This window comes from Episyrphus balteatus, chromosome 3, assembly GCF_945859705.1.
Source record: "Episyrphus balteatus chromosome 3, idEpiBalt1.1, whole genome shotgun sequence".
Taxonomy (NCBI): domain Eukaryota; kingdom Metazoa; phylum Arthropoda; class Insecta; order Diptera; family Syrphidae; genus Episyrphus; species Episyrphus balteatus.
Genome location: NC_079136.1, coordinates 26720752 through 26747553, shown reverse-complemented (window position 1 = coordinate 26747553; position 26802 = coordinate 26720752). Strand labels below are relative to the sequence as shown.

General features: G+C 31.0%; 1 protein-coding gene across 4 annotated transcripts; it reads right to left on the bottom strand.

Moving 5' to 3' along the window:
• Nucleotides 1-440: 440 nt before the first annotated feature.
• On the bottom strand, nucleotides 441-25594 carry LOC129914620 (two pore potassium channel protein sup-9). 4 transcript variants are annotated; one of them, XM_055993954.1, is made up of 9 exons: nucleotides 24754-25593; nucleotides 23572-24480; nucleotides 13796-14078; nucleotides 13542-13732; nucleotides 12943-13130; nucleotides 4262-4294; nucleotides 3820-3971; nucleotides 922-969; nucleotides 441-685 (listed from the first exon to the last, which is right to left on the bottom strand). In XM_055993954.1, the coding sequence occupies exons 2-9, from the start codon at nucleotides 23696-23698 to the stop codon at nucleotides 511-513; spliced, it is 1197 nt and encodes a 398-aa protein (XP_055849929.1). In that variant the 5' UTR covers nucleotides 23699-24480; nucleotides 24754-25593; the 3' UTR covers nucleotides 441-510. The 4 variants fall into 4 exon arrangements, with proteins under 4 accessions (XP_055849929.1, XP_055849931.1, XP_055849930.1 ...); XM_055993956.1 differs by lacking the exon at nucleotides 922-969 and having other exon boundaries at nucleotides 23572-25594; XM_055993955.1 differs by lacking the exon at nucleotides 4262-4294 and having other exon boundaries at nucleotides 23572-25592.
• Between the last annotated feature and the right edge of the window lie 1208 nt (nucleotides 25595-26802).

Genomic DNA, 26802 nt, shown 5'->3' with positions numbered 1-26802 from the left:
TTCCGAATGTCTGGAATGTTAATGTAAAAACTTATTTTTAAACCTATAGAAAAAGCAGTTCTTTTAAAAGTTTGAAACTATCAACAAGAATATAAAAATTGGCACTTTAATTTAAAAACTAAACCTTAAATTAATTTTCCGCATACATAAAAAAACTAAAACTAAAATACTGTTCAACACAACAATATTCAATTTTTGTAAAATGCATTTAGATTCCTTTTAGTTAATACTTTTTTAGTTTACAGAATTTCTGATTTAAAGCTTTTTAAATAAATAAAGTCAATTAAATTGATTGCATTATAAAGAATTAAATTAACAACTTAAATTTAAAATTATTTGTTTTTTATAATTTCACAATTAATTCAAAGCTGAATCATAAAATTAATTTCCAAAAATGTAATAAATTGAAAAAAGTTGAAACTTATTCATCTATTATTTTAAAATTATTTTGTGTGTTTGGTTTTCTTGTATTTTTTTTTTTTTTTCATTATTCTATTCTTAAATATCTAATTAGATTCGAAAGGATAAAAGCGATACATTTCTTTTTAAAAGATGTGATTGAGGTCTTGACTGCATGGCACTGCCACTCGTACTATGCGTATCAAATGTCAAATCTTTCATTGGAACTACCTCGGGCAGCAAATGTCTTATGTGTGATGGTGATCTACGAACTTTATATTGGTGCCTGAAAGTGAATTTAAATAAATTAGTAAAACAAATATAATGTTATAATTTATGTATTGTTCATTTAAGTATATATTTTTTTTTATAATAGTTAAGATTTTGTGTGATTTTTTTTAACCAAAGAATTTAGCCAGGAGTGGGTTTGTTTTAGAGTTGAAATATTTATTTATTGTGAAATTTTATCTAAAACTTTTTTTTTATAAATAAAAACTAAAATACCATTGAACAAAATCTTACATATTGCCTTCAATTGAATTTATTTGAGATTGAAATTCATTCGAGTTTCTGTCCGTTTGCATGTAAGAAAGAAAAATGAAAGTAAAAATAAATCGGAAAATTGTGTAATAAAATTAAAATTTATGAAAAACTTGTATTTATTTTTTTGTAACCAAAATATATACATGTATTTTGTTGTGTTTAGAAATAGATGAAGTGTTTTTATACATAAAATAAATTAAACACATGAATCTAAATTGAATGTATTTTCTACTTTTATTTATATGTATGTCATATGGCGCCCAACGCGAACACTATATAGAAAAACTGATATGACTACTTAAAATTTCATACTTTCGAAGCCCATGTGTTATGTTAATTTCATATCTGAATTAATATACATTTAAAAAAATATAATATAGAAAATGTTTAAAGGCCAAAATATTTTCTTTAAACTGTACACGGATGCAGTTTGCGGTTCGGCTTCGAAAATTGAGATTTTTGAACGCGTAAGTTTAAAAATTTTTGAGCTAAGCTATAGAATTTTTAACGAACATTGCTTCAAAAGTGTTAAACTTAATTAATATTCTTTTTTCGCCTTATTAAACTAATGTTAATATAAAAAATTATTTAAGTAAAAAGTAACGAGCTTATTTGTTAAAAGTTTTTTTTTTGTTTAAGTAAGATACAAACTTAAACACTTAATTGAATTATTATCATTTTTTTTAGTAGAATGCAGTAGGCCTCTGCATTTCTGATTCTTTAAAAAATAGTTTTGAGACTTAAAATCAAACAAATGTATGTATTTTTTGTTTTTTTCTTCTAATTTACACTTTATAAGTTTAGTTTTCATTGTTTAATAATTTTATTATTGTATTTTTATAGTCGATATATTTCTTATAAACGAATTCTTTTTGTGTTGCATTTATATTGTTATATTGAGGATACATTTTTGACACTTTTGATGTGAAATAAATTTTCAAATGTCAAAAATTTGTCCTGCTCTTTAAACAACTAAATTTTTTTATGGTGTAGTAGGTATCTTGGAAAAAAGTGCAGAAAAAAAAATATAAATGCCAACGAAAAGATTCCATGCTAAAATTGAGATAGAAGACCATTTTCCTAAGGGAAGTGAATTTAAAAAAAATAATATGTATTAGTTCTTCTTCTCTGGTATAAAACGTAAAGTTACCCTAGTATTTTGATGATATTTCTAATGAGATTTTTAAGCTTGGAAGGCCATTAAAATCCTAGTTTTTATTGAATTATCCATCACAATGAGTGATGACACTCTTACTTACCTATATTTTTTATGAATTTATTGACTAAGAACTCAATAATAACTTGGGTTTATAATAAAATTCAGTTTAATTATTTAAAAATATACCTACTTGAATTATTTTTAACATTAAATTTACATATTATCATTACGGGTGTGACATTAAAAGTAATTAGAAATAAATGTTTCAAGTATATCTTTTTTAATTCCAACTATTATACATATTTGCGTGCGGGATATTTTATATTAATTTTATAGTACATATGTATATGCTTATCAAATACTTCATACTACTTCCAATGTTTCGTACCATGGAATTTATTTATTAACATCATGCTAACTATTTATTAACGTTAAAGGGTCATTTCAAACAAGCATGCAGTGCTGAGGGAGTATTAGCCATGTTTTATTGGTACTCATTTTTTTTCGAGTAAATATTTTATGCTGTTAACAACAACAAACGATAACTTTTGTAAAAAATGTATTAGCTTAGAAAATTTTTGTTTCCGTAAACCAACAAATAACAAACTTTTGTTTATCATTAGTAATAATTTGTTGTTGTTTCCCATCCTAAATTTTAGTGATTTAAGTACTAAGTTACCAAAAAACTAAAAACGGCTTTTGTCGAATATGGGAGTTTGCCATACGGCTGTAATTTGGAACTTTTTCCTTGAGCTTGATTTTAAATTACAATAAATTGCTTTACTTAATTGTTACGTGCTTAATGTTGCTGAAAAATGGGAAATAATAGTTTGGTCAAATAACTAAATAAAAATTGACTAAACAAAGAATGAAGAAACGATTTTGACCACATGAAAAATATTCAGCCGAATTAACTCTATCTTTATTCTATTTTGCTATCATTTTTTTAAGAGTAATTTTTAAAACTGTTTTGGCTTGCAATTTATTATATGTTGGCAAAGTGGTGGCAAATAGCGACATCAAATCGAAAAAGTTAAAAATTTGGAATTCTCTAGTTTAAGCAAATACTTTTTTATGCAAAATGAAGAAGGTTTCTGGTTCTACCTTTAATTTATAAAAACGCATCGAATTTTAAGGACATTTTACTACAGGTAACAAATGTAAGAGTTGCTCACAAAAACTATAAGGAAATATTATATACACTGGCCGACATAATTCTTCGTTCAGAAATAAATAACTGTTCCCTTTAAAATTGAACTCAATTAAGAACTGAAATATTTAAATAAGGAACACAACAAAAGAATACGTTGTAAATAACCTCTGACTTGTGCTTAAAAAAAATATAATATAAATCATACATAACAAATATTCAACTGAATATTTCAGAAATTTCTGCATCGTACGAATAATTTTGTCGGGCAGTGTATATGTACCTACATATATTTTATGGTCATATATTTTATGGTCAAACTATTTATTTTTCTAGATATAGTTTTGTGTTTTCATGCACCAAAAATAAATATGGGTATATTTTCGTTGTTCCTAATTTTTAAGAAGAAAAAGAAGAAGTTGTTTTTGTTCACAAAAATGTTTGATTCAAACCTTTAGTCTTAACTTATGTACCTACATTCTTTTAAATATATATACATCAGCTTAACCACAACTAATCCTATCTACATATATATATTTTCATCATAATAAGTTTTTGTTTTACTTACTTTTTATGTCGACTTGCCCTAAAACAGGCACACGAACATATCGATGCATCGTCAGCATTTATAGACTGCAACTCATGACCCGTATAGCCACTTAATATGGAACCATTTGCTGTTATAACATCGCCATCTAAACGCACAGCAACTTGAAGAGCCTGCAAAATTTCCAAATTCCAAAAAGAAAACCAAACAAACAAAAAACAAACCATAAACATTGGGGGATAATAACGAATTATAAAATTAACAACAAAAACACCAAAATTATAATTTTTATAGCACGATAAAAAACACAAAATACACAAATGAACATATTATGGGAACACACACACATAAATGAATTTCAGTAATAATTTCCATATTCCAATTTTTGTCTTAACAATTTCTAAAATATATTATTTAACATAAAAAATAGAAATTAAAACAAACAAAAATCAATAACATTCACCTCAGATGTCCAAAATTTGGACTTGGTCATAAACTTTGGGTTTTTATACAAAACAAAACAGAAATTAAGTTAAATTAAAAATGTTAATAAAACAAAAAAAATAACAATAATAAGTTACATATTACGTTCAAACATATTAGTCAGTATAAATTGTTGTTTTTTCTTCTTAATTTTTTTTATTATAATATTCTCTTTTAGCAAAAAAACAAACAATTAAAAGTTTGAAAAGATTATTTTAGTTGAATTAAAAAAAATGCAAAGTTTTCGATTAAGGTTTTATAAAAATTCAATAAAAAAAATAGAGATTTATTTTTTTTGGAAGATTTGTTTAACAAAATACATAGTTTTACATTCTATATAAATTATTAATAATTTTGAAAGGATTGTACTGCTTTTGTTTTTGTATCTGTGTTACGCGTTTTGTTTGAATATGTTTTGAACGGACATTTTTGTTTTAAAAATAGTTTAACAAATTAAGATTAAAAATATTAAGTTTAATAAAAAAAAAAAATAAATAAAGATCTATAGTCAAAAACTGATTTATTTTATCATTTATTTATTTACGATTTTGTAGTAGGAACCGAATTCCTTTGTCTGAACTTACGCTTCGCAAAAATCCATTTTAACTAAAATGGATTATTAATTGAGTAACGATTAATTCTGAGATAGAGTTTACATTCGATGAACCGCGATTAGAGCTTGATGAACTTCAGTTAAGTTTTTTATTGAGAATATTTTTTTTTTTCGTTTCTAAGATTCGAAGACAAAATGTATGATTCGTTTTAATTCTCAAGTCTAGTAGATTAAGAAAAATCCTCTTCACAAAGGTCTAATGTCTTGAAAAGAGCTAACTGCTCTTTGGCCAATCTGGTACACATACCCATTTTATGAGGGAAATTTAAACTTTTATGCAAAGGAACTTGAACTTTAAATTGAAGAAGAATTAATGCAAACCGCTTTCAATAAGTTATTTAAATAAAATGTGGAATTTGCACAGGGAAGTAAAAAAATTTATAGAAGACCCTCCCTCATTCAACAGTATTCCGTTTATCTTTTTCAAGTGAAACTTAATATCAATGGGCACGTTCAAACACCTATCGGATAGGCTATCTGGGATACCCGTATCTGGAATATCTCTTTGAACGAAAAGCTATCCAGATAGCTTGCCAAAGCAGCTACAAAAAAAATATGAAAATATTGAAAAGAGGAAGTTGTTTCTTTTGAACAAAATTCTTTTCTTTACTTGCTCTATAGGGCAAGTATTGGTTTCGTGTGGAAAAAAAAATTTCAGGTTTTAATCAAAACCATCATTACGATGATGGAGAATTTCAAAAAAGTGGGTCTCGCAATTCCGTCCGAGCGTCTGTGCGTCTGTGCGTCTGTACGTCCATCTGTACACATTTCCACAGGCTAAACGGGTGGACGGTTTTTCTTCAAATTTGGTACAGATGATTTTTATGGATTTCTGAAAGTTGGTTTTTTTTGTTTTTTTATATCTCGTTTAGAAAGTGTGCCTCCCATACAAATTTTTCAATTCAAACCAAATAACTCAAAAACGGCTCTAACGATTTTGAATAAACTTTGCAGACGTAATATTTGAAGCAATTGCAATAAAACTGCATTTTTAGTTTTTCTCAAAAAAGTCAAAAAAGTGTACCTCCCATACAAATTTTTCAAAATTTTGCCCTAAATGTCGGCTCTTCCCAAACATCAACAAAATTTCTTTTTTATGTAGAAGCAGCTCTTAAAATCTACAAGTAAACTAACATAAAAGTGTTTTAAACTGCAAGAGCAAGTACGTGCGACCCCAGTCGTGCATTTTATTTATTGTTGCATAGTATTTGCACAATCGATTTAACTTTAATGATTGCAAATTTATTTTATTTTCAATAAAAAATAGCCAAAAGTTTATCAGCTGATTACTCGGATACCTGAGGTATACCTAAAATTCTCGGATCCCTTCAGATTATTTTTTGACAGAAAATGGTTCGTTTCTTTGCTAATTTTTTACATTGTTTACAACAACAAAAAGCTATCCGATAGCTTTATGTTAACTGTTTGAACGTGCCCAATGTCTTACGGCCATATTATTCACTAGTTTAAAAAATACATCTGGATGTAAAATTGTCAAATGTCAAAAATAAATTAAAATCCAAAATAGTTATCCCGATTTCAACTATGAAAATAGTTAAAAAAAAAAAATAGTTAAAAATTACTATTTTTTTCTCTGTGTGATAGTGAATATTAGGGATTTAGATTTATTTTTCACATTTCAATTTCTTTACATCCAGATTTTTTTTTTAAACTAGTGAATAAAATGGCCGTTATTCTAGACAACTAATTAAATGAGCAACCGAATAAACAAAAAAAAATCAGAGAATTCCATTAGCACTCTCCTCTTGTATAAATTATTATCACTCTGAGAAAAATGTTGATTTTTTCCAAATATTACTCAATATCCACATTTGCCATAATGGTGGATGGGCTTGGATAAAGTGACTTACCGTATCTTGTTTACCAAAGTCCAGTGAAATGGGTTAGTGAAATCCGTGAAGCTCTTTGTTTAACGTATTCTATTGCTTTGTCTCCAAGCCTTTCATCAATGAATCAATATCAATCATGAAGAGTATTTTGAGAAATGAATCTAAATATCTACACTTTATTTTGCGTAAAAAAAAAACAAAAATATTTTGTATACTCCAAAAGTCTAAGAAAGACTTAATTTTATTTCATTGTTTCGTCTCCCAGAAACACTGAGAAAATTCTGGGTATCAAACTGATCCTAGCAAGGTTATCCATTCACTAAGTTTAAACTTGTGCTAAAGTTAGACGCCATAGAATGAAAATTCAATTCAAGGATCACTACTTGTTAAGTAACGAAGAAATTTTTGTCTAAATTAGATCTAAAACATTGTAGTACCTGCTATATAGCATTATTAGCTTCATGAAAGGTGTCTTTTTGACACTAATGACCAGCACAAAAAAAAAGTATTCTCGCTCCATCACTCCAATATATTTCATAGTTGGTTTAATCTGAGTATATCTCGGGGCAGGACTCTTGGAGTCTGCACTTCTTAGACCCAGTTCAAACATGCGGTTTTTGACGCAGCTATTTTATTCTCGGCGAATCACACATAATACACCACCTACGGTACGAAATCTATGCCGAAATATTTCTTTTTGGGATATTCTCTGGAATTCTTTAAAGTGTTTATACCTAGTCGCAAATATTCTCTATAAAGTATTGGAATTCGGTCAAAAGTCCTTAAGAGTTTCTTATCCAACTAACAATTTTTTTTAAATTATCAACATTATCGGCTCTTGATAAGAATATTTATCGGAGTATTAAAGTGTTATTTTTTTTAGGTGTAATAGGAGTTTTATAGGAATTCCCCTGTGCAGGGACGGGTTAGAATATTCCTGCAGCGCCTCCCCGCTTGTCGTAAAAGGCGACTAAAGGAGTAAATTTAACTAGGCCACAAACACCAAGGTGAACCTAGCGACACTTAACACCTGTAAGCTTTCCCAAAAGTGTGCATGCCAGTCCCTGGGTTGGCACGACTGGAGATCACCGGTGCTGTTAAAGATAGATCAAATACAAAACTGGAGCATGCACGCGTCGAAACAAAACAACAACAACAACAACGTTTCGCAAGATTTTGTGAACTGAAGCATTATGGAAGTACTCGTCCAAGGAAATGACACTACCCCGCCAGGCACTACCATTACTAATGGTACTGATCCTGGACCGAGCAGCAATGCTCGGGTCAGAGCTAGACGGATTTCGGGGGCTAGCAAAGTAATGCCGCAGATTAGACAGAATCTGAGAATTGCGAGTTGGAACGTTGGGAGTATGACAGGTCGAAGCTTCGAGCTGGAAGAGATGATGATAAGAAGGCGAGTAGACATCTTGTGTGTCCAAGAAACGAAATGGCGTAACACGGGAAATAGGGCTCGTTTCTTGGATACAAGGACAAAAAATTACAAGATGTTCTACTATGGAACGGAAAAGGGTAAGAACGGAATCGGAATCATCCTTACAAAAGACCTCTTAGGCAGCATATTATCCATTTCGAAATCCAGTGACCGTTTGATGTCCCTTAAATTGGTGATTAAAGGAAAGTTGTGGAATATTGTCACTGCATATGCTCCCCAAATTGGATGTGAGCAGGTGGAAAAAGATGCATTTTGGCTTGATTTTCACAACCTACTTAAGGACATCCCAAAGGAAGAGTTTTTGTTCGTGGGCGGAGATTTAAATGGACATGTCGGGAAAACAAACGAAGACTATGAAGATTGCCATGGAGGCCTCGGATACGGCACTAGGAACTCTCCTGGTGAAGACATCCTGAGCTCGTGCAAAACATATGGTCTTATCGTACTAAATACCATGTTCATCAAACAAAGCCGACACCTGGTCACTTACAGCAGTGGTGGAAATGAGACCCAGATTGATTACCATTTGGTATCTAGTTTCATGAAACCTCGGGTCAAGGATTGTAAAGTGATACTGGGAGAAGCGATCGCCCATCAACACCGTCTCCTACTGACAGAATTTTTTATGGAGACAGTGAACGACAACAAACAGACAAAGACTTTTGGGAAGATCAAATGGTATAATCTGGATAAGGAAAAAGGCGAAGCTTTTATTTCGAATATGCAAAACTATCTGTATAACAACACCAACATTTTTCGAAATGAAGAGAGTACAGCACAAAGTATGTGGGACCTCCTACAGCGAACTTGCATAGAAAAAGCCAAAACACTGTTAGGGGTTTCAAAAGGACACAACCAACAAGGCAAAGAAACATGGTGGTGGAATGATGAAGCTAAAGCAGTTGTAAGTAAAAAGAAAATGGCTTTCAAAGCTTGGTCGAAGTGCCCCTCTAATAATACAGAGCAAAAGTCACGCCTCGAAGTGGAATACAGAAACTGCAAGAAAGAAGCGAAGAAGATATGTGCCCAAATTCAAGCCAAGAATACGGAAGACCTATATCGGGAGCTAGATGAAATTTCTACCCCGACTGCTGGTGCTATTCAAGAGCTACGACAAAACGTGAATAAGGGCGCAACCATTTTCAAAATAGCCGCTCAAAGAAGAAGAAATGCTCAGGAGATCTGTTCGCCGAAGTTTATTAACAATGCTCAAGGCCAACTACTTGTGGAAAACGACGAAATCCTCCACAGGTGGCGACAGTACTGTGACGAACTTCTAAATGAACAATTTCCAAGGCTACACTTTCCAATAGCTTCACCTAACTTAAGCGAAGTATCCGATGTCACAGTCGAAGAAGTTAGTGAGGCTGTAAAATACTCCAAAAAGGGAAAAGCTGTTGGGCCAGACGAAATACCCTCAGAGTTTTGGAAAAAGATGGGAGACATCGGGTCTAGATGGCTCATGGTTCTTGTTTCCAAGCTTATACGAGGTGATCGAATGCCTAATCAATGGAGGGAAAGTTACCTTCTTCCAATATACAAAGGAAAGGGTGATACTCGAAGCTGTGATAATTACCGTTCGATTAAGCTGATGTCACACACCATGAAGATCGTTGAGCGAGTCTTGGGTAGCCGACTGCGAAAAATAATAAGGCTATCTGATGACCAGTGCGGGTTTGTTGCGGGTAAATCAACCACAGATGCAATCCAGAGTATAAGAATCATTATGGAAAAACATCGAGATTCCTTGGAGGATTTGCATGTGGTATTGGTTGATTTTGAAAAAGCATTCGATCGACAACCACGAGATCTGATATGGGTGGCCCTCAGACAACGAGGAGTTCCGGAAACCTATGTGCGGATAATTATGGACATGTATGATGGAGCAGTAACTAAAGTAAGATGTGCAGCTGGAGTCACCGAAGAATTCGAAATCACAGTAGGTGTACACCAGGGAAGCGTCTTGAGTCCTCTGCTCTTTATTACCGTTCTTGATTACCTGCTTGAAGGCAAAGTGACGGACCCAAAAGTGCATCAGTTATTCTTTGCTGACGATGGAGCCATCATAAGTGAAGACCCGATATCCCTGCAACGAGCACTTGATGTATGGGTGGATGTTCTAGAAGGTAGTGGGTACCGCATAAGCGCGAAAAAGACAGAATACCTATGCTGCCCATTTTCTGATCCACACAGGCCTATTCCTGACATTTATTTGAATGGTGTCTCAAGTAGCACAAAAGTCTAAGATACACCAAAATATTTGGTGTATTTTTTGCACTTTCGTGATATGCATTTTGAATATAAAAAATACACCATTTTCTCGTATAAAATAAACTCCGGTGGTTAAAAAAATATACCGATTTTGGTGTATAAATGGCACTAGTGGTATATTAAATGATCTGTTTTTGGTGAAAATTATCCCTTTGAAATTGAAAAATACACAATAAATCTATGGATAAAATACACCATTTAAATTATTCTGATTTAAAATTTGAACCAAAGTTTATTTTTTATCTCAAACAGTTTGATGAATTCTAATTCACACCATTTCTTATGAAATAAATGAAAATGAATTTTTATTCACTTTCATAATATTGCCATAAGAAACCAATGGTTAAATATGATTTTGTTTGCCAAATTTTAAAACGAAACACATTCTATCTACTAATTTTAGATGCTACCCCCTCTAAAAATCGAGCGCCTCAAAAATGTCAGTGAATTAATGATTTTTTTTTCGATTTTAAGAATCCATTTTTCAAAAATTATAATTTTTGTGTTGTTTTACATTTTTTTAAGAAAAGTTATTTTATAATGAATCGAAAAAACTAAGAATGCGGGACTATTAGGTCGATAAATATACTATTTTAATAAAATAATTAATCGCTGTCTTCTATTTTTAAATGGCGTCCATTGAAAAATATGGCGTCTCCCACATATGCATTTTGGTGAATTTTATGTCCACAGGGTGTGCTTCCTACACCAAACAGAGTGTACAAAATAAACCGTTTTTGTTGATTTCAGAATCAAATAATTTTATGCACCATTAATGGTATATTATAAAAACAACTGAATATCGGTGTATTTTTTGCACGGAATCTTAAAAAATTGTTGAAATTTTGTACAGAAAAGACAGTGGTATAATTTTTATACCACTCATTTTGAGAAATACACCATATTTTTTCAATTTTCTCAATTTTGCACCAAAATTAATGAATTTACACCAATTTATACACAAGTGTGCTACTTGAGGTAGTGCTTCCCAAGTGTGAAAAGTTTAAATATCTGGGGTCTATGATAAATAACGAAGGTACTTGTGATGACGATATCAATCATCGCGTAAGCGTAGGGTGGATGAAGTGGCGGGAAAATTCTGCCATCTTCTGTGATCGAAAAATGCCCCCTAAGCTGAAAGGAAGACTCTACACCGCAGTTGTGCGTCCAGCACTCACATACGGTTCACAATGTTGGACAATGTACAAAAAGTATGAGAGTAAGTTAACGGCAGCTGAGATGAAGATGCTTCGTATGACAGCAGGAGTAACAAAGCTTGATAGAATTAGAAGTACGAAGATCCGAGGAAGCCTTCATGTTAAAAACACCATCTCCCAAAAAATTGAACACGACCGACTCAGTTGGTATTGCCATGTTCAAAGGAGAGATCCTGAGAACCCCGTCAAAAAAGCAATATCATACAACGTTCCAACACGAAATAGAAAGAAAGGTAGGCCTAAAAACTCCTGGTACAAGCAAATGCAAAACCACCAGCATTCAGTTGGCCTTAGAAATGGAACAATACAAAACCGGGAGGCTTGCCGCCGATTTCTGAGGTCAACCCGGCGAACCCCACAGGCGGATCACTAGTGTGAAGCAGTTACGTGGGATAGTTATGATCCCCTCGACATCGAGATCATAACAACGCCGAGAAAAAGGAAAAAGGAAAGGAGTTTTATAGGAATTGAATTGAAGGAACACGTTTAAAATTAATATAATGACAATAAGCTTCTCTCATCATTATAGAAGAAAAATACATATATTTTATTGAAAATGTTCTATTTATAGAAAATAGATAAGGGAAGAACTTTTAAAATTTGCTCGAAAACCAATTTAAAAATCATTAAGGTAAGTGAGCATTAGATTTGATTGCCTCGTTATTTTATTTATGTTAAATGAATTCTTTTCTATATGATCTCCTGGCATCCGTTGAGGGCCGCGGGGCACCGCCTCTGCCTACAGCGGTTTTTTTAATAACATTAATTCAGTTAAGTAGAACATCTGTTTTTTTTTTTTAATGTTAGTGTTAATGGTGTAAAATTATGCAAAAAGGATAAATTACCAACTTTAAAAGAAATGATAGGATACATAAACAAAATAATTAAATTTGAAGAAGTTTTTTTTTTATTTAACAGAAATGAAGAACAAACATCTCGCCATTCCACATACAGCATCATTGAGAAAAATAAAAACGTTATGTACAAAAAAAAAAGATACAAACAAAACAAAAAATAAGAATTTCTAAAATACACAATATAATGTATATATATCTCAAACTACATAGTTAAGAAAAAATTAAGATAAATGAAGATTTGTTTAGAAAAGAAGAAACACCTAAATGGTATTATACAAAATGAACAAAACAAAAACAAACACAACAAGAAGACACAATACAATATACGTAATATACCATACAAGTCCACAAACACTACAAAATGATATTATAAGTGGAAAGCAAAAAAAAAAAGACATACCTGCATTGCTTGAGCCTCATCCCTTCGCTCGTCCTCTGTATTCATTGTTACAAATCTGAGAACTAAGAGATTCAGTGAAGCGGCCACAATTGCCAATCCAAACAAAATGAATATTAATGCGAACATTACATATTCGGGTTTTTTATTGAGGGCATTATCCTTTTGCAAAGCTACCATGTCCCCAAAACCTACGTAAAAAGGATTTTTTTTTTATTTCAAAGAAAGTTAAGGCGCAAAATACACACAGAAAATACAAAAGTTAAGATTTGAAATCACGTTGTATGGCGGAAATATAAGTACAACATACAATAATGGAAGTTGTATAGTGTTTCCTTGTTTTTTTATTTTATTTTTTTGTAAAAACATTTGAAGCAGAACCCGTTTCTTAGATTTTAAGACAGAAGCATACAAGATGCTTTACTACGGAACTTAGCAAGGTAAAAACTGAAACGTTATAACAACATGGTATTGGTTTGACTATATTTCAAAGTCTAATGAAATTATTTGGAATATTTAAAAACTGGGTGGTGCAAGGATAAGTTTAAATCTCCAAGTTATACGTGATTTCAATTAATATTTTATCAAATACTTATACAAACCTATAGTAGTTAGAGTAATAAAACAGTAATATACTGAATCAAAATAGCTCCAGCCCTCAAATTTCGAGAAGGCCGCAGCACCACCGGCTATCGTTAGAGAGCTTAAAGTTGTAACAACACAAATTAAATCTACTTCGGAAGCAGCAGTTCGTTTACAGCGAAGTGATATCCTCACTGATTGTATAACAAAGCTGAAAAACGTAGAAAAAAAAAAATAACTGACAGTTCTGTATAGTTCTTTATGTATTACTAACCTGCTCAGTCTATTCACTCTTTCTCCAATACTTTGGAACATTACAAGACCCAATGGAATGCCAACAATCGCATAGCACATTGTAAAGAGTTTACCGCCAATTGTGCTTGGTGTTGAATGTCCATAGCCGATCGTGGTTAGAACGGTGGTAGCATAATAAAATGCTCCCGTAAATTTCCATTGTTGGCCGGCTTTGTGTGGCTCTGATTTTAAGACAACAGTTTCCATTACCTTGAAGTCTTCTTGTGATACATTATATTTTCGTATAATCATATCTTCAACGGCTGAAAGAAGAAGAAACAATAATTAATTTTACTTTATAACACAAAAATATTTTATTTAAATATTTTTTATTTTTTTAATTTAATATCTCGAAAAAAGTTTGTATCTTAATCTAAGATCCATCTCCCTAGGATTCTACATTCTTTAAAGGGTCCTAATATTCTAAAGATGTTCCTGTTTATATTTTATTATATTTACCTCTTCTTTGATACATTTAGAGCTTTTAATTTAAATATTTTTTAATTTTTGCATACCCAATTTCAAAATTTCAAAGGTTAGTTAATCGTCAACAAAGTTGAACTATTGTCATCATCTGGTCATAGAAAAAAATGTATTAACCTTCAAATTATTTCTATAGAATTAAATGTTACGCATACACCACAGTGACCTTTTAAATTAATTTTAAATAAATGATAATAAACATTTTTTATCGCTTAAAATAATGTCATTGCTGTTATCGTCTTAAATTCGGTGATTTGCGACTTTCAGTTAGATTTTAGGTAGTGCTTGTGTGAAAAGCCTTTAGAAGTATAGAGGGATAGACAAACCTGTTGCGTAAATACAATCCATCATCAGAAAATCGTCTCTATTTGAAGTGCAGTTTGGAGAACAACGAGGTTCATTGGTGCATTTCCAAGTATTAAAAGGGGATTTTAGGAAAACTGGTTTTGAGATAAAATGCGATTACAATCATAGAAAATGCGAAAATAGTGGCTTCCGCAATTATTTATGGCTGTCAGTCTGTCTGTATCTATCTTCATCTACAGCCTTAACTAATGAAGCGATTTTCTTCAAACTTTGTAATTATGGGTCTCGGGTGATTCACAAGAAGGCGGATTGAAAGGTAATGGTAATTTTTGTGTAGGAGCTGGCCCTCAGACCAATAACGATGAGTCATTTGTCATTAAAAAGGTATTTTTGTTAGAAAAAAAGGAAAGGAAAAAAAGTTATAGACATAAATGTATAACAGGATAGAAATAGGTAATAGTCGGAGAGACGACCGTCGATTTACTTAGCGCATAGTATAGAGGTTGAAATTGGTGTCAAATGAAAGACTAGTTGATTTTGAAAATGAAAATAAAAGGGGTTGCCACTCTTAAAATATGAACTTATAAGTGGCAATCCTATTTTAAAAGAAAAACTGGGACATAACTAATGCTTCCATATGCCCAACAAAAGCGTAAATAGTGAGACAAATTAATAAAATATGTAATATAAGGAATGTAATGTATTCCTACAAAAAAAAAACAACCCTATTTAAATGAAAAAACACACATCAAAAATTCTCCTTTAAACAAAAGAGTACAATTTTGTATGCACTAAAATGCTAAACTGTACACCAAACTTTAGCTGACATATAATTAAATTGTCAAAAATACTGGCAAGAACTCGTCAACCCTGCGCAAAAGCTAACAAACACTAAATGAGCCATTAAGTTTCTTGTAAACCAAAGAATTTTTTGAAAATTGTAGAAGCGTAAGAAAAAGTCAGAAATCAAGAAAACCGTTCTATGCAGGTACCGTTAATAATTTTTATATTTTAATTAACTTATTTTTATTCCTTAAGGGTTTTGTTTAATCTAATCGATGTTAAAATAAACAGTTTTCAAAAAAAAAAAAAAAACAAAAAATTAATTAATAACATGTACAATCCTATTGGAAAAATAACTTTTTTGGAAACAGACTAAAGTATTCTTAGCAATTTTTAATAAAAGATTAAGTACGTGTGACCTAGTCCAATTAATCCTTTTGTAAATTAAATTTACCATTTTGCAAATTATATTCATTAATTTGCAAACCAAATTCACCCGTTTGCATATTAAATTCACCTTCAAGTAAAATACATAATATTTATCTTTATTTAAAGATGTGAATTAGATTTAAAAGTGTAAATTTATTTTAGAAAATACCTAGATAATGTTAATATTGCAATTACCAAAATATTAGATATGAAAAATGAAATTGAAAAAAAAAAATCTGACGGAATTTTGGGACTCTCAAATATAGCAAGATAATTATAAATTTTTTGCTTAATTTTGTTATAATGTTGACAAAAATAACAAGTGCGACAAATGATTGTCTTCAAAAAAATACCATCTAAATATTTATCATTTAAAAATATCCAAATCAAAATTAATTTCGTATATCATAAACTTAAATTTTGTGAACAAAAGTATGAGTAGGTACAACCACTAACCACATCTGAAGCTTATAGATTCAGTTTAGGTAAACATCTATTATAATTCTATATAATTCTATTCTATTTTTGTAAGGAAACACGGTATGCTTATTCATAGCCACTCAATATGATATATTTCAAAACCCGAATATTTCTGAAAACCTCGCACTCTAGAACCCATCATGATGATGCTTAAACAAATGAAATTCAATTTCTTAAAAATTTAAAAAGTGTCACAATCACAAAGCCAGAAGAAAGCAACAAATTTAGAAAAACCACAAAGCCTTACATTTATCGTCAGCATAAAGTATCTTTTTACTCAAAAGCACACACACTTCTTAGGCGTATGCTTCTACATATGTACACAACGTATAAGGAAAAATTGGCAAGGAGTCCTTTATTAACCAATGCACAAAAAAAAAAATAAAGATTGTAAAGAAATATTGTACAACAATACGAACAAACAAATCAAAAGGGGGGTTGAAGCAACTTATTTCTTGTTGTTGCCTCAAGGCATCTTACTCCCAAGGAGATCGTCATCTTTCCCACATCTGAGATAGGTGTACAATGTACATACAAATTGGTACGTGAGCATGTTGATATGCTGTGGTGCGGCGTTTTCTAGTCGTCGTCGTCGCTTAAGTTTCCGGGGTTACGCAAGGGACCAGTCAGTGAGGCAATCAGGTCACGAACGTTTTCTGGTTTCTTTAACCCTTTTGGGCTTAATTTGTCCTTCTTTTCCTACTGCCGCGTCAGTTTGCTATTTTGCTCGAGTAAACTTTTTATGGGTTAACCCAAGGTTTTCGTCCTGTGTGTTCGAGTGTATGTGTGTAATTTATTTACAATAAAATAAAACTACAAAGAGAGCCAAGTTGTGTGATGACGATTCCATTGCAGATATATATTTTTTTTTTATTTTTTCACTTTGTGAGCTGGACCGGTGTTTCCAATTTGTAGTCGTTGTCTCTTGCGGTTGAGGATTCTGGCTCCAACACTTTTATCTGTCCTTTTATTGAGGACACTTTTAAAATAACTCCTTGAGGAGCTAAAATTAGTTTGAAGGTTCGCTGTACTCTCTCTCTCTCTGCCTTTTTCTCTTTTGTCTCTCTTTGGATGAGCATTACCATCAGCATCAGGTCAGTTATCCTTTCGGTTGTATTTTTAATTAGTCAAGATGTTGATACAAGTAGGTATTTTTCTTTTGTTCAAAAGTTGGCATGGTATAAAGTCATTGGCATTGCGGTATTTATGGTACTTGTGGGTAGGTAGGTGATGGTGGTGATGTATAGGTAGATGAAATCCAATTTGTTTCATTATTGACACAAAAGTGAGGAGTTGTGAAAGGGGAAGCAATATACCTAGTTGTTGTTGTTAAGTATAAAAGTTCATGTAGGTAGCTAGCTTTGTAACACTTTTTTTTGTATATAATTCAGTGTAAACTGCAGATGACGTATTCATGATGACCTTGTTTGTGAGTTGAAGAACCCCTCAATATTGAAAGTGTTTTCGTCTATAAATGTGAGCGGTTTTTGGTTTTGAAAGTTTGATGTGGGAAATCAATTGAATTTATCTATTGTTCTTGGAGATTTGTGAACTTTTCGAAAATCAAGTTGGTATACCACCTACGTACGAATTTATATCAATCAGTTTATTTGGTTCAAAGTGTCAACAAGTTTTTTTTTGTGTGATATTTTATTAGGAGTAATGTTTTTGAATATATACATATTTACATCCATACATACATGAAAAAATGGAATTCTTATTGGGATTCTTATCAGTAACTAAGAAAACACTCATGTGTTTTAATCAGAGGTTAGATTCTTAAGTAAGTTCTAAGGACTTTTCCACTGAGATAAAGGAACTGTTAATTATTTAAATTAACTGATTCTTATATAACACAATTGAATCAATGATATGTTTTGTTATAACGTATACGCCACAGTGAACACATTTAATTAAATTCTTTTAAGTTTGTTAATGAAGTAAATAACTAATTATAATGTTGAAATTGATCCATGAAAGTTCTCATAATTATTAAAGATGTAGCATTATCTGTGAAATAATATGGTAAAACTAAAACACAAAATGGAAATGGGATCATATGTACATTCATACATATGAGGCCTGAAACGTGTGCATAACGAGAGCAAAATAATTTCGAAATTTTAATACAATTTCTTCTTTTTGCTGTCGAAAATAAACGATTAACTGAAATAAATTGCAACATTCATTACCAATTAATAAATGACGTTGTGTTCGCAGCTCTAAACATTGTGAATCAGACAAACTTAAAACTTATGTGTAGTCTATGCAGTTTTGAGAATTTTCTTAGGAAAACATCACTTTCTTTTTCTTTATTCAAAAGGCAGCAGTACCTACCAATGTGTACCGAAAATCTGATTGCGAATCTATCATATTAGAGTTGATTTTGACAAGTTACTATTATTTGTGAAGAAAGTAAAAACTATTGGACAATCGAAACATTATTATAATCACGTAGTGTTAGAAAATTTTAAATACAAAAAGGTCATTCTTTTTCTTGTTATTTCTATTGATTATAAAAGAGCTAATAATAAATTCGAGATAAAAATCAGATATGACATTACGATGAAAGAGAACGTGAAAAAAGTGGGTCCCGCAATTGCCTCTGCTGCCTTTGTATCTCTACTTTTGTCTGCTCTTTTCCTTGAGCTACAGCCCTTATGTATCGATTATATTTATAAGCGCAAGTGTCTAAGATATTAGATTTCATAAATCACAATAACCGAAACTGACTGACTTACTCACTGACTGACTTACTCACTGACTGACTTACTCACTGACTGACTTACTCACTGACAGATCATCAATAATATGGGAAAAAATAGGAGAACATGACTCTATTTTTACAGTTATGTTTTAACTGAGATTAGCCATCCTATGTATATTTTTACATACATATAAAACTTCTTTCTTAAATATTTGTTTATTATTTGTATTTAGGGCATTTAGGTTTTGAGCCGGATAAAATTATATACAGCATTTTCACATAAACGTTTCATTTGCAATAAGAATCAAGAACCAAAAGAGTGCATCTAGATACTTTGGGTGAAAAAAAGTTTTTTTTTAAACGAGATAGAAAGTTGTGCAACAAGTACCAAAACACCTTGTTATTGTTAACATAATTTTTAAAAAACTTGTTAATGGCCATTGGCATCAAGAATTAAAAATGATCATAAGCATATCATTTTATTTTTTTTTTTTATTATTATGGCATGGGAAGTGGGTTTTCTGAATATTTGTACCTGTTGCACTGAAAATAGTAACTATACAATAAAAGGGCTTTTACAGTCTTTTGGAGTAGTCGTTTATGTTTTTTAAATTTTATTCAACATTAAATGACTTCTTAAGAACATTTTTTTTTTAAATATAGCTCAACCTAAGACTGCATTATTGATATAGTTGTTTTATAATGGTGGCCATAGCCCCAGTCGGATTCTTCTTCTTTCTTTTTCTTCCTTTTTCTCGGCGCTGTTATGATCTCGATGTCGAGGGGATCATAACCTTCCCACGTTACTGCTTCACACTAGTGATCCGCCTGTGGGGTTTGCCGGGTTGACCTCAGAAATCGGCGGCAAGCCTCCCGGTTTTGTATTGTTCCGTTTCTGAGGCCAACTGAATGCTGGTGTTTTTGCATTTGCTTGTACCAGGAGTTTTTAGGCCTACCTTTCTTTTTATTTCGTGTTGGAACGTTATATGATATTGCTTTTTTGACGGGGTTCTCAGGATCTCTCCTTTGAACATGGCAATACCAACTGAGTCGGTCGTGTTCAATTTTTTGGGAGATGGTATTTTTAACATGAAGGCTTCCTCGGATCTTCGTACTTCTAATTCTATCAAGCTTTGTTACTCCTGCTGTCATGCGAAGCATCTTCATCTCAGCTGCCGTTAACTTACTCTCATACTTTTTGTACATTGTCCAACATTGTGAACCGTATGTGAGTGCTGGACGCACAACTGCGGTGTAGAGCCTTCCTTTCAGCTTAGGGGGCATTTTTCGATCACAGAAGATAGCAGAATTTTCCCGCCACTTCATCCACCCTACGCTTACGCGATGATTGATATCGTCATCACAAGTACCTTTGTTATTTATCATAGACCCCATATATTTAAACTTTTCACACTTGGGAAGCACTACACCATTCAAATAAATGTCAGGAATAGGCCTGTGTGGATCAGAAAATGGGCAGCATAGGTATTCTGTCTTTTTCGCGCTTATGCGGTACCCACTACCTTCTAGAACATCCACCCATACATCAAGTGCTCGTTGCAGGGATATCGGGTCTTCACTTATGATGGCTCCATCGTCAGCAAAGAATAACTGATGCACTTTTGGGTCCGTCACTTTGCCTTCGAGCAGGTAATCAAGAACGGTAAGCCCCAGTCGGATTCATTGGTACTATGGGTACTTCCACGAATAAAAATGCTGTACATATATGTATTTATGTAATTTTGTACGGTACAGGTCTGTTTTATATCTAAACATATTAATATAAGACTGCATCGATAATTATCAGCAAAAAACTAAAAAAAAGTCGGGAGCAAGAACTTTATAAGGTGATTTTGATTGACTTTAGTGTGCTGAATTCAAAACTGTTTACAGATTTTTTCTATCACGTCTAGTCTATCACTATTTGCGCTATAAAGCTTCAAAAACTATTTTTTAATTGAGTTTTTTTATGTTTTGTCAAAAATATATATGTATTTTCCGTAATATGTTGCTCTTTATAAGTCCAAATCAGAAGACGCAAGATGGAATTTGATTCAAAAAACTATTCATTACTTTGAAAAAAATAATTAAGATTTTGAGATACATATCTATCATAAATTTCTTTTTTCAATATCTTTGAGAAAAAAAATAATTTTGAAAATACCTTTAGGACGTGTTAATATGGCGTTTTGAGATTGCATAAGTAGTTTTACAAAAAAAAAATTAACGGTGATGTAATTCGATGTCAAATGTACCTAAAATATTTTTAACCTATTAATATTCAATTATTTCAAAAACGTGACGTGCCAGTGAAATTTTGACTTCAGATTCGGAATCAGCACACAAAATTACTCTCGAAAAGTAGGGTTTGGTTCTTTCTCTATATCCGTTGCCGACCAGTGTAATTAGCAAAAGCGCAAGAACATTCTTAAAATCATAAGAAAACCTTCAAAAATATGTTTTTATTTTGAAGAGATAAAAACTTACTAAAATTCAATTGGTAAGTTGATATTTGACTCGAAAAATATTACATTGACCCAAAAGTCATATACATATTTATAAGAAATATTTCATTTTATTTATTTAATGAATAATTATACTCTGTACTGTATCTTATAAATTAGAGATAATTCCAGTATCGTAATAATACTATTTTAACAACATTGTTCTTCATTAAATTATGAATAATGAAATATAAACTCAAAAATATTTTCAAACCCAACGATAGTCGACGTTCTTGACCATTTATTAACGCATACTGATATCAAATACCCATGAACTGAGAATTTAATTTTGTTATAATGTTTGACATGTTCGCTATTGAACTAAATGAAAGAAGGACTAACCAGAAAGCATAAAGTTTTCAATGTGAACTACAAATCTAAATGAACTATAAAATGCGATCGATCGATCACTTGTAGAAGGTAATTTTTTTTTAACTAAATCGTTCTTGAACTAAGAACAGTTTTTTTTAATTGTCGCTTTGATTCAGTTATATAAGATTGAATGTTGAACTGCATTGCAATTTCACCAGAGAATTCCTTCAGTAACCAGTTTGTATTTCAAATTTTAAGCACTGATCCTCTAGATTGAAATCTCAATTTATTTGTTTTATTAAAAATAATTCATTCTTAGAATATTATTTTATTAGAAAAAAAAAAATTATAACACAAGTATTTGTTTTGTTTTTATTTTTTCGAGTACACACCTAATATCAAAAAAATTAATAGTTACTGAATTGTAGAAACAACAGGACTAATATAACTCCTTTGGACGAAATATCTTTTTGGTTACGTATACGCCACAGTGAACCCAATTTATTTAAATGCTTAAAAGTTACATATTTGAAGTAAGAAATTCTTTCATAAGGCGAAATCAATTCGTTATTCATCATCATCATTGGTGATGTTATTGTTAATTGTCCACAAAGCCTTGTTGCAACTCATAGAGTAGATAGAACTGACTGCTTTTTGCATTTTTGAGTAATTAAATCATTACATATATGTATGTATGTATATTATGTATGTATATTATTTTCCTTAATAGTCTTAACTTAAACTAAAATATTTTTTTCTTTTTTATTGGTGATTAAGTCACTATCATGTCATAGATGTGCGTACTTCTGGAACATAACCATATCTTGCGATTTAATGCGTTTTTGATATTGTCACCAAAATGGTATAGTCTAAATGACTTAAGTAAGCTATCTTCTAGAAATACATAAGAAGCTATCGAAAAGCAATACATAAGAACTAGCATGAATAGGATTCAGTGTTTACACGTGGACCTACACTGAGGTAAAAAGCGCAACGTAAAATGTAATATGTTCAACGTTGATTTAATGTTAAAAAAATTAACATGAAACATCTTTAAAATAAAATTGAAACAATGTATGAAATTTTTGTATTTTTGTCGGACTTCAGCTTTTGTTGCATTTTATCACTCTTATCTCCAACAGTGAGTTAGCACGTTGGTAAAGCATTCGCCTAGAGACCCAAAAGTTGTAGGTTCGATCCCCAGCGGTTGCCATTTTTTTCTTTTTTTTTATAAATTGATGCTTTTTTTCAAAGTTGAAACGTCTTTAACGCAAAATCATTACGAAAAATAGTTGAATCAACGTGGTTTTCGTTGGTTTTAAGTTGTTTTTTTTTCGTCAGTGTATGTATAATTTACCGCTGAGTCCGAACTCGAACTCTTGTCTCTTTGTCGATTCCTCGCAAGAGGCAGTACCCCTAAAAACAAACAGGATTCGAAACTAGACCTCCATCGCACTAACCATTACTACACTGGGTAAAAATTTCCAAAAATACCAATTGCAAAAATGTTATTCAAATTCAAAATTTGGTTCCATATCATCCATGTTTGATTAGACCAAAGTCACTTTAGTTAAGTTTATATCCTCATCCACCCTCTAAAAACGAGATTGGTATTAGTAAGCAGTTTTAAAATAACACGAGTAATAAATGTCTTTTTGGTACTTTAATTGGATCGTTTTACTCAAAGTACCTAATCTTATTTTAAAATATTTTTTTAATTCCATATTCTCATGAAAAAAGAGAAAAACTTACCTTGGAGTGCTTCCCAACGTTTTTTCTCTGTTTCCGATTCGAGTGCATCAAAAACTGCGGCACCAACCAATAGATAAGTAAATGTGCACACGATCAATGATATCGTGCGAACATTTTGTTTCTTCATTCTTCATTTAGGCCAGCTTCATACTAGAACTTATGCTACGCGCCAATTTACACACATACACACACACTTTTTTATCTTTGTATTCCACGTTGTGTGTATAATTAGCACACCAGGCGGCGCTGGACACTGAGTATAATCAAATAAATTTTTGCTAACTTTTCTCAAGCACATTTATCGAACACGAATATATTCTTATTGAACATGTTGACATTTTTACATCCTTCGTTATAATATTAATATGTTTGAACTATCAAATTACAATAAAAGACTACCGCTATCTACACTATTATGGTCACTAGGAGGCCAAACGATTTCCTCGAATAGAAGGATAAGGATTTTGATCGTCACAACACTGAAAGTGTTAGATTTCAATATTTTTGTATGTTTAAGTAATTGAAATGCATTTTTTTTTTCACAACTTTGATAGTTAAACACTTGTATTATGTATATTTTTTAGTTGCCTAACTAATTCAACATTTGATTATAACAAGCTGTTGTAATTATATTATTGGAAGATTTTTTCATCCTACTTGGTATATTGAGGTCCTTGGCGGAAAGAACAAGTCTTCTCATAGTAATACTCATTTTCGTTCGTAATCCTTTGGCTTTTTTTTTCTTCAACACATCACAACAATTCCTTAGCTTATCCCATTCCAACGGAATAAAGAAAAAAACTTTTCAAATTTATGATTTCATACAACTTGCCCAATCACTTATATTGGAAGCTCATAAATTTTCTCGTTAAAATGTTATATTCTTTGTACATTTTCATAAACTGTATCCTGGGATTTTATGAAAAAAAAAAAACTTTATGGTTAAAATATATTTTATGGTGCCGAATCTTTTCGTCCTGATGGTTGCCTACATTAAAACTTTAGCTCATCCACGAGAGATAAATAAATGACATTTAAGTAGGTATATCTATGTATATGTATCAATAGAGTCTTTGCATAGGTAGGTCCCCCTATTCTTCAAAAATCAGATCTTTTTTGACAGCTGTCAAAAAATCCAATTTTACGATTGTACTCACGAACAAAAAAAACACTCGCACTTACACACTTTTGGCAGGCAATGGATAAAGGACGAAAGCTAAGTTGAGTATAGTAGAGGATGCGCTTTTTTACCACAGATACAAATTTGTGTTGTAGACCTACATATGTTTGTTGATTATGTAGGTATGTACTTTTCTCATTTTCTAAAGGATATCTCATTTAATTTTCCCATAAACAATCTTAATTTTATGCACACAAAATGAATTACATACACTTTTTCTTTTCGAAAATTACAAAAAAATGAAAACAGGATATCCGACTCGCATTTATTAGGGGAGAGAAAAAAAAATCAATCGGAGATGTTAAAAGACTCGTTAAAGGGTGAAGAAAAAGAAAAATTTCAATGAGCCCTTATCTTAAAGATAGGTACCAACAGCCGTATAGGGTATATTTAATTAAAAACTACGTAACAATTATATAATGTATACCGGGGAAGAAAGGAAACATTTTTAGTTTTTTTTCTATTCTTTTAATCCCATATCATCATATTAATAAAATGGTTCACACAAAAATTTCCGTACACAGCTTCCCTGCACACACACGGTCGCACAACACAAAGATGTAACGAAAAAAAGAACTTATTGAAAAGATTTTAAAACGAAAAGTTTATTGAATTTCACATTATTTTATGATGAATTATTTAAAAAGAAGAAAATAAAAGGTAAAAATGCAGGCGCGTTCAAATTAATTTGGTCCTTTTTTAAAGCGAGCAATTAAAAACGATTTTGGTCCTTGCAAGAGTAAAGATTCAATGTATGTGCCCGAACAGAATAATTGTAGTGGAAGGGAGATAGGTCATTCTTTTTCGTCCTGTTTTTTTTTTTTTTTTTAAGGACAATTGATAAAGTTTATGTTACTTTTGCTTTACTACTGTTGGATTAGAGTACATCAGCATCAAACCAGGCATCTGTAAATCTGTGATGTGAAGAGAGAAAGATAGAGAATGAGAGAGTGTAAGAAAATTTAAAAAAAAGCTTTTCATGCGTATTGAAGGAGAATATTAGAAAAAGGAATAGAAAGCTTTCAGGTAAGCGAGTTGCCACAGTATGGTCTTTAAAAAATGTTATTTTTAACTATAAGCTGTTTTATTTGAAATATTTTCATACATAATACATTCCACATCTTCCTTCTACTCTCACTTAAAGTTGTTTGATTAAAAGTTTTTTTATCTCTTAGATAGATAAATACTACCATGCACTTTTTACCTTACATATAAGCATTCTATTGCAATTAAAAAATGTTTGGATTGATAATTTTTTTTAAAGCAAAAACAAAAAAGTTTTCATGCAAAAATTACAAGTTATGTATTTGCATTTATGTATATCTATCATTTTTTTTTAATGCAAAATATGTCCGAGTTGTAATCTTGTAATATTATTTTTTTATCCAAAAGAAATTTGACTTAGATATTTTTTTTTTATTTTTAATGTATGGCAAATGCATTAAAAAATCAAGTTCGACTTTTCATGGTTGTTTTTTTTTTTTTTAATGAGAATGCCAAAGCAGTGAATAATTTATGTGTGTATTTATCAGGGTTGTAAAAAAAATTTTTTTTTGTATGCATTTGTTTTCCATTACCTACATATGTATGTACATATTAAAAAAAAAAAAATATTTATTGCAAACAAAAAATTTTTGAATAACAAAAATATTTATTGCAAGTAAAAAAACTTTGCATTAAAAAAAATGTTATTGCAACTGAAAAATATTTGCATTGAAAATAAAATTTTTATTGCAAATAAAAATATTTTGCATTAAAAATAAATTTTATTACAAATAAAAAGTTTTCTGCAATGAAAAAAAAAATTCAATGCAAAATGTGTGCATTAAATATTATTTTCTAAATATTTGTCGAATTTCTTACAATTTTGGCTATTTTAACTATAATACCTAATGTAAGGTGAGATAGCCAATATTGTAAGAAATTCGACAAAATTAAAAAAAAAATTAATGCATTGAATTTTTTTTTCAATGCAGAAAATTTTTTTTATGAAAAATATTTTTCAGTTGCAATAACATTTTTTTATTTAAAAATGTATTGTTTGCAATAAA

What these genes read in the sequence shown, in the direction of transcription:
- LOC129914620 (XM_055993954.1), bottom strand. Translation starts at nt 23,698, where the DNA reads ATGAAGAAACAAAATGTTCGCACGATATCATTGATCGTGTGCACATTT. An exon ending in ATGAGGCTCAAGCAATGCAG is followed by an intron (nt 4,295 to 12,942) that starts GTATGTCTTTTT and finishes AAAAACCCAAAG; the next exon opens with TTTATGACCAAGTCCAAATT. An exon ending in CCAAATTTTGGACATCTGAG is followed by an intron (nt 3,972 to 4,261) that starts GTGAATGTTATT and finishes GAAATTTTGCAG; the next exon opens with GCTCTTCAAGTTGCTGTGCG.